Source organism: Rosa rugosa, chromosome 1 (genome assembly GCF_958449725.1).
Source record: "Rosa rugosa chromosome 1, drRosRugo1.1, whole genome shotgun sequence".
NCBI lineage: Eukaryota > Viridiplantae > Streptophyta > Magnoliopsida > Rosales > Rosaceae > Rosa > Rosa rugosa.
The window spans coordinates 1,847,876-1,856,651 of NC_084820.1; the positions used below are offsets into that span (position 1 = coordinate 1,847,876).

General features: G+C 37.8%; 2 protein-coding genes across 5 annotated transcripts; one reads left to right on the forward strand and one right to left on the reverse strand.

Moving 5' to 3' along the window:
* Positions 1-293: 293 nt before the first annotated feature.
* On the forward strand, positions 294-2,767 carry LOC133709564 (uncharacterized). 4 transcript variants are annotated; one of them, XM_062135357.1, is made up of 4 exons: positions 295-577; positions 1,313-1,356; positions 1,571-1,874; positions 1,999-2,767. In XM_062135357.1, the coding sequence occupies exons 1-4, from the start codon at positions 514-516 to the stop codon at positions 2,304-2,306; spliced, it is 720 nt and encodes a 239-aa protein (XP_061991341.1). In that variant the 5' UTR covers positions 295-513; the 3' UTR covers positions 2,307-2,767. The 4 variants fall into 4 exon arrangements, with proteins under 4 accessions (XP_061991350.1, XP_061991341.1, XP_061991333.1 ...); XM_062135349.1 differs by having other exon boundaries at positions 298-577; positions 1,996-2,767; XM_062135375.1 differs by lacking the exon at positions 295-577 and adding an exon at positions 597-793 and having other exon boundaries at positions 1,996-2,767.
* Positions 2,744-6,845, reverse strand: LOC133709558 (uncharacterized). Its single transcript, XM_062135338.1, has 3 exons — positions 6,710-6,845; positions 5,722-6,109; positions 2,744-5,488 (listed from the first exon to the last, which is right to left on the reverse strand). The coding sequence occupies exons 2-3, from the start codon at positions 6,066-6,068 to the stop codon at positions 3,016-3,018; spliced, it is 2,820 nt and encodes a 939-aa protein (XP_061991322.1). The 5' UTR covers positions 6,069-6,109; positions 6,710-6,845; the 3' UTR covers positions 2,744-3,015.
* Positions 6,846-8,776: the final 1,931 nt, after the last annotated feature.

Here is an 8,776-nt window from a genome sequence, read left to right on the forward strand (position 1 = left end):
GATTCGTCTACGGTACATTAATGTATCGATATATTAGATACACTGAATAGATACAAAGATTTACTAATTCAAGATCAACAAATTTACTCTAATCCATTGTATCGATCAAACCAATTTAGTTTGATAATCCATAAAACCAACCTTCTATAGTACTATGTATCGAACTATTATAATCACTGTAATTGTGGTACCATGCAAGGTCCAAATGGTAATGGAAACATTAGAAATGATGACTGTTCATGTTTCCTTCCTCCCAATAACTCTCGAGCACGTGTTGGCTTCCTCTGTTCACCAGAACCTGACCAAAACGACACACACACACAACACATTGACACTGCCTGCCTGCCTCTCTACCTTCCTCTCATGGTTTTGCTTTGATTGCTACATTTTGGGACCGTGCGCTCCGCAAAAGCAACAGTGTCCGCTGAGACCGCAAAGCCACAGATCCATCTAAAACCCTCCCAAACAATTTCATCAATCAGGTTTCACCAAACTCAATCCTTACTTGCTCTTATGGGGAAGAGGAGGCCACGCTCTGATGATCACAGCCCACCCTTTTCTCATCCTCCTTCTTCGGGTACCCTTAATTCTCTCTTCATTTCCTTACTTTTCTTTACGGTTTCTTTGTGTTTGAGAATGCTCTGAAACGAAGAAGAAGATGAAAAGGAAGCAACTTTTACTGAAACAATAGGGAAAGCTTGTGTCTTTGATATGGCATTGATTGAGTTATGTGTGCTTTATCTTTGTTTTTGGGGTCCTGGCTCAAATTGAGCTCAATTTGGTGTCTTAAGAGGTGAATGATGTTGGTTTCTTAGATCAAGTTTTGATCTTTTTTGATGTTGTGGGATTAGTGTGCTACTTTTTCCTTGGTTTCTTGGTTACTAGCCTCATTTGGGTTAATGGGTTTGCTTCGTTTTAGATTTTGAGTATGATTGTTTCTAGTTCATCAATTACTTAAGTAATGGGGGTTCTGTATCTGTTGCCCTGTTGGATATTTTAGAATTAGAATTAGAAGTTTGTTTTTGCTCTGAAATGATGAATTTATGAGCCAAAATATTGTATCCGCTTCCTTAAACCCTCCATTTGGTGAAGGTTCAAAATGTCTTACCCGATTTTGAAATGATGTTCTGCATGTATATAACGATACTGATCAAGTCAAAACCTCCAGTGGTTGAATTAAATTTTAAGTCTTTTCAGGTATTGCATAATTGACTTGGGTTTCAGATTAGTAGTTGACACACATTAAGATAGAATGACATTGATCCCAGTAAGTGAAATTCTAATAATCAGGTTTTTCTTTGGGATATTGCAGACATCATTTCATGTTCTTCAGGAATGGAATTGTTATCAGAAGAGGTTAGCTGTTCCTTTCTTATTAATCTAGTCATATGGTTCCTGCTCCTGATTGGTTATTGTGGTATTGTTGTATGCTACATTATAGATAAGCTCTCATCTTTAATAACCTGATTGATTGTTTAGTAGAAATTGCTGTCACTGTATTCCTATTCCATGTACTGGGAGAGAAATAGTTATTCTTACTTCTTTTAATTTTACTTTTTTTTTTTTCCAGAAACATTTGCACTCTGTTGATTCTGGTAAACAACTAAAGCCTCTGTCATCTGTACTGGATACTACTGGTACTTCTTTGAAGCTACTACATGCCCACCCTTCTGCTGCACAACATCATCAGAGCCTTGGCCGATCAACATTCTTTAAACGTTCACGTCATTACTATGCCCATCAATACTCTCGGCGTAACTCTGGCAATGTTGCCAATGCATCAACTTCTCGTGGAAAAGGGACTCCTTCACGTGAAGAGAAGCTCTCTTATAAGTTGGCTACTCAATGCAGCTCTGACTCTGGACGTCACTCAGGTCTCTTTTCTGTTGTCCTCCTTTATTCTCTTCATTTCTTCAGTAGCATGACATCCTTAATTGATAATTTGGTCACATTCTGCTTGCATTAATTTTACTTATACTTTTTTTTTCTTCCCAGAAGTGAAGGAAAAACCCTTTTTTCGGCCAGCCAGAATAAGGTCTAGTTACTTGGTAATGGATGCTGCCTCAGCTGATCCTATGAAGATGTTATGTGGGATTTGTCAGAAGCCATTGAGGCGCAAACCTTTTTTTCTTGGGATCACGCTGTCTTCTACTGAAGTCTCTGTTGTGGCAGTTTTAGTTTGCGGCCATGTTTACCATGCTGATTGTTTGGAGCAGAAAACAAGCTTTGAAGACAGACGTGACCCTCCCTGTCCTTTGTGTGTTGGGTTGTTGCCCAAGATCGAAGATTCTAGAGGGCAGGTTTAGCGAAGTTGGTATTTGGGATTTGCAAGAATCCTTTCAGGCGGAAACTTGGTTTCCCGAGTTCATGTCATCTTCCTCAACTCTGGCAAGTTAGCAACTTTTATCTGCGGCCATGTTTGTCGTCCAGACTGTCTGAGCGTAATACAAGTTTCAAAGATAGTTTTAAACCCTACCCTGCTCGTTGTTGTGTGCTCCGAAGTTGAAGTTTACAGAGGGGAGTAGTATTTTGTAAAGATGTCAACTTTGCACCATTAATAGCTTGACACTGATTATCTAGATTAGAAGATCCACAGCTAGATGGAAACATTGGAACTGTTAATGCAGGTTGTATTCAGTACTTACTGACTGTTGGAAATTCCTAGCAGATTAGAGGAAGTAACTTTTTTGCGGTCATGTACGTAACAAAATCTAGTTCATGTCATTTTATGGATGCCTATGAATAATAGAATTTCAATTTTCATATTCATCTAATGTACTGTAATCTCTCCTCTTACACACTTGCAGACTTACAGTATTGCCAGTACACATTTTATCAAGAAATTCAAACGTGTATATGGTTTTAACTAAACTCAATAACAAAGAATTCTATGTATTCTAACCATAAACCTAATATAAGTGTTTGAACAACACTGTACGTGCACTCGCAAGAAAACAAAGCCTCCTAGATGATCAAAGAAGTACAGCAGTTCTCAAGTAACTCGCAAATGCAGACCTAAGAGCCTGCCTTGCATGTAGCTTTATTATGTCCTGTTTCCTTGCAGTTTGAGCAGAACACTTCCTTTTTTGCCACACCCTTTGTTTTCTTCTGTTTTTCCTTATCATGGCTTTGTGGCCTGGAGATGGAAGGAGGAAGTACATTCTCGGCCTCTGAGTCAATTTTATCACTATCCAAAGGCTTGAAAGGCACCGCCACAGTGGTTATGGATTCCGAATAAGTTGAACGAAAGTTGTCAACTTTATAATATCTTGAACAAAAATCATACACATTCCTACCTGTGCAGTTGAAGACAGCAATAACATGGCAGCAAGGTAGCCCAGTTGATTTCCAATCCAGACAACTACACTCCCCTTTGTTGAGATCCACAACATTAATGGAATCATTATGAACCTCAAAAAGAGTATCAGTTGAAAATAATACTTTAAGGCGATCCGCTTGTAACATTTTTTGTTGCAGCTTTTCTTCCTTAGATGGAGTAAGTTCTGTAGACCAAGTGCATGAATCAGTTCGACGAGTATTTATCAATTCCATCAGCTTAGAGCTTAACACTTCTATCTTCCGTATTATGGGCAATGCTCGCATTTCCTCTATCCAGTTGGCGTATGTCTCTGCAACATCGACAGTGATATGGTTGTAGTGCTCACCTTTGAAAAATACATTTGTCCAACATTCTTGTTCAATTTGGAGGACCCAGTCGTAAGCATGTGATGAAACCTGTTTAATTTGATCTGTAAAATACTTAAAACCATCAAGTCGGAGTGACTGGGCAGCAGCCACGAAACAACTTAGCAAAGAACCCTTTCCATCTCCATGAAATGGGGGCCTCAAGTTTTTCTTGAAGCTTCTCAGAAGGTGGTGCATAGTGTAGCCATGGTGGCAATTCTCAAATACCTCAGTCACTAATTTCTCCAGTCCTTTCTCTCTATCAAAGACAATAGTTAAGGACTGTGTGGTTGAAACAGCTGATCTTAATTGATCCAAAAACCAATGCCAGTTATCATCATTCTCAGTGTCTACTATGGCAAATGCAACCGGGAAAGCACCATCATCTCCATCCAAAGCAGTAGCTGCAAAAAATGTCTCGTGGTATTTTGATTTTAAGGACATAGAATCAAGAAAAATAATAGGTCGGCAACCATTCTGAAAGCCATGTATTGAAGCATGAAAGCATTCAAAGAGACGCTGAAATCTCCCATCCTCACCAGTGAAAAGCCTAATATTACTACCAGGATTTGCCTCTGCCATTTTCTCACAAAACCAAGGTAACTGGTTATATGCTTCTTTATAAGAACCCATAAGTTGTTCCTTTGCATCTTCAATTCCACGCCGTACTTGAGTATAGTTCACTGTAATTCCAAAATCCTGAAGAATGCTATTGACAATTTCTTTCGGCTTCAGATGTGGGTTGTCTGTTAATCTGTCTTTAATGATACTAACCAACCAATTCTTTTTCGGATGATAAAATTTCCAGGACTCCCCTTCACATGTATGCCTTTTCTCCATCTTCTTTATCACAAACTTTTCGGTAGATGAGTCCCAGGATGCTTGAATTCTCCAAGAACAGGCTTCAGCAATACATATGCAACTTGCACGGTTAGTATCATTCTTTTTTAACCTATACATAAAACGATGAGCAATGGCATATTTTTGCAGTACATCGCGAAATTCATGAACACTGGTGAACTCCTGTCCAACCCCAGTGATACCATCTTTCCACAATGTGACCAACTCTTCAGATGGAACATCATTTGACGGGCCTAGAATAGCCTGAATAGGGTCAATGCTATTACTATCTTTACACGGCACAATCTCTTCTTGCTGATCCTCGTTATCAGTTTCTGGAGCAGTTTTATAGTCAACAGTATTCTTCTTCCGAGACGTAGGTTTTCCTTTATCCCCAATATCATCTTTGACAGAAACAATGGTAGGGCCATCTGGACCAATTTTCCATGCAGCAGTGCGCCTTCGTTTCTTAACGGTATCGGCAGGGGTGCAGTCCATATCAATTATGTCCAAGCTGTGGACACTTGCACCTGCAGCAACAGAAATGGAACCATTTGGACTGGAACTAATAACACCAGCAGGGGTAGAGTCCATATCATTTACGTCCAAGCTGTGGACACTTGCATCAGCAGCAAGAGAAATGGAACCGGTCGGCTTTGAAGTCATAGCAACTGCATGATCAGTAAAGGCAGGAAAAGTGTTTGAGGTGTGAGCCACTCCACTTGCGCTTTGAGTCCCTTCTTTGGCAGATATAATAGAGCCTGCTTGTTGTGGAGCAAGAACAGGGGAAGGGACATCTGGAGTATTATTTGAAGCAGTAGGAACAACTGCGGTATTAACATCACTTGGTGCAATTGGTGAATTAACTGCAACAGAATGATTGGCATCAGCGTGAAAAACAACAGCTGAAGTACTGGAGGCAGCAACGGGAGTCACAGAGTCAGCCAGTTTTATCCCACATGCCCTGCAAAGTGCAAACCATCAACTCATTCTATCAATGCAAGCAAAAGCTGCAAAATATTGCAACATGCTGCAATCACCCGTCAATGTGCTTCATAATACAGCATAGAGGGCATTGTCATCATTTTTTTTCTTTTAAAGCAATGAATCGTGATATCAACGACCTCTTTAACTTAACTGGTTTAGCAGTAACTTTCAGTAAGGTGGACGCAAGTAAACAAATGAAAAAGAAGATACCTTTGAAGTGTGTTCAAGGCTTCTTCGGCATCAAAACCTGCTTTTCCCATGACAAAAACATCAGCAGTTACCACATTCCCGTGGAACTCATACATCCTTTTCAAGTCCTTATCACTGGATAAAGTGATGAGAGTTCGCCTATTTCCTGGGAGAAAATACTTGATGCACAAAGATTTATGCTCTAAATTACACATTTCAGCTAACTTCAACTTGAGATCATCAATTAGCGTTTCATGATTGATATCTACTGCATGTGCATCTCCTCCTGTATATGACAAGGTTCCATCATCCTTCCTGACGAATTCGCCACCACACTGGCAGATTAAGATAAGTTTTGCCCTCGCCATCACACTGAACTCCAACCATTTAAACAAAAGATTGAAAAACTCTGATAAGAATATGTGACATTCATAATTCAGTTTCCAAAACTATCTAAAATTACTACAATCTAATAACAACTATGTAAGTAGAAACCAGCCATGTCTGCAAATGCCAGTTAATCCTGTTATCTAACAATGCAGTGGCAATAGTATTTGTATCTCACATTCAGTTAAAAGCACTTACAATGCTAATATATATAGTTATGAACATAATTTATTATATAAACAGAGCAAAACCCAGTTGAAAACCTTAATGGGAGCACAGAGTAGAGAACTGTCAACATTCAGAATATAATTCTAGCACATGGGTTATCATCCTTGAGCAACCTTATATCAAAATGATGCAATAATCTCAAATGTTCAATGTATTTCATGGTGGGTCAAAGCAAAACAGTGTAGCAACAAAGTCAACAATCCAAACCCAGATGATCATCTAATGTACAATTCAACAAAGCAAGCACCTTTTTCCCAGATAGGCATGAATCCAAAGTCCAAGACCATGACTTTGATAAGTAAACTATTTACTGATTTACTAGTTACATGAAATTGAATTGTTACCAGCAAAGAATTTAACTTTTGGGTTTGGGGAGAGAGAAGAAAGGGTTTACCTGCAGAGAAGGTGCAAGGTGTGATACTGCAATGGATGGAAACCCTAGAAATTGGGGCCTTCTGGAAATAAGGATAAAAGAGGAGGATGATTGCGAAGGGTCGTTTAGAAACGAAAGTTATAAAAATGGGGCTGAAAAGGAAAAAGTCAAGTTTAGGGCCTGTATCAACTGACCTGGGTCTGGGCTTCAATAACCACTCACTATGATTTTCTTTTCTTTTGTAGAATTGGTATGATAATACCATTAAATAATTGTTGTTGTTGTTGTTGTTTTTTTTTTTTTTTTTGAGATAAAAGATAACTATTGTTGTAAATATTATTATCTATGTGGATGTCCATGTAAATACTCATTAGTTATGTACTTTGATGTAAACCCTACCTCTATATAAAGGAGGCTAATGAGACTGAATGATAACACTTCTACTTCCTCTCAACTATTCTCTCTTCATCTTCTCTCTACTTTATAACACGTTATCAGCACGCTTGCTCTATTTTCCTATAAACTCCATGATGATCCTGAATTTTTGGTGCAACTTTGTTGTGTTTTCTACCTTGACTCACGGTCTATGAGTTTTCTCTTATATATCAATTTTTAGTTATCGCATGCTCTTTTTGACTTTGCTATTTTTATCAATTCAATTCACCACAGTTTGCGATACATGTTTATTAACTTTTTGGGTTTTTCTTGCAAGTTGGTTGTATGCATACATGCAGAAGGTTTCGGACCATAAATGGCAGACTTCATGCTTTACGTTTATTCAATTTGCATGCTTACTTAACTATGCACAATTAGAGTCTGTTTTTTTTTTTTGGGTTTTCTTCCTTATCAAATTATATGAACAAACCGGCAGTCCTCAATATATACGCTTTGGTTTGTATAGGTTATAAATAATCCCTACTTTATAATCTCTGATAATCTTTTATTTGGTATTGTAAATTTTTCTGGATCAGTATGGTTAAGAGACCTATATTAATTAGACTTCATCAGTTTGGTATAGATTGGTAGTGGTCCTGGTTTCGGATTTGTGATGGAATAAAAGTGGTCTCCATTTATTAAATTGCTTTGAATATTCTGTTAGTACTCATTCTCATATTTTGAATTCATACCGCATGATTTTGCTAATCTTTGATAATCATTCACATTTTTTGGTATGCCCATGTGTTTGCTTTCTTCATAATTATACCAAATTTTTCATATACTAACGAAAGGCCACTCGCTGATGGTTTTCCAATTTTATTTGCAGCAAATTATCTTGCATTATTCAATATATTGGCTTTATAGCACTGTTAGTCCTCTGGATATCACTACTGATTACATATAATCTTGTAGGCTATAAGAATTTTCAAAAATCCAGTCTTTCAATTGAAAGAATTTCAGGTATGTATTTATCTATTTTGACCATTTGATTCACCTTCTCCTTTCATTCAATTTGGACAATTTATATGGTGAACTCACACCTATATCTACTTGTGAGTTTTGTAATCAAAATAGATTGAGACCTGAAGTCTCTTGATTCGATTACAGAGGGCCTGAAGTTCCTTAAGAGTTACATAATCAAGATTGTGACATGAAATTTTCTCAAAGCTTAACAAGGGCCAGAAGTTCCTCATAATTATACAATGATCAAAATCGCATGTTACTTGAACCATGATCATATGGGGGCCTGAAGTTCCTCAAGGGTAATGAAATGTAAATTAGAAAATTGCGACATGAAGTTTTTCACAGCTTATGCAATTAACGAGGGCCAGAAGATCCTCGACGTTATATAAACGTATATGAAATCATATTTTTCTTGATCCCTAATTATATGAGGGCATGAAATCCCTCTACTTCTTCGTTATGTTTTGGCATGACAAATTGGGTTTCCTCCTCCTTGTCACTATTTGGATTTGAAACTCAAACGACCTTTAGAGTCTGCAGTTCGAAGTTAGAAATTTAATCAAAGCCAGAAGCTTGTGACTACATCTCTATATAAAGAGAATTTGAGGTTCATCACAAGATATATTTTTGTTTTTGTGAATGTGTAAGAAAAAAAGATTATCATATGAAGTTAACCAGACCAGAAGT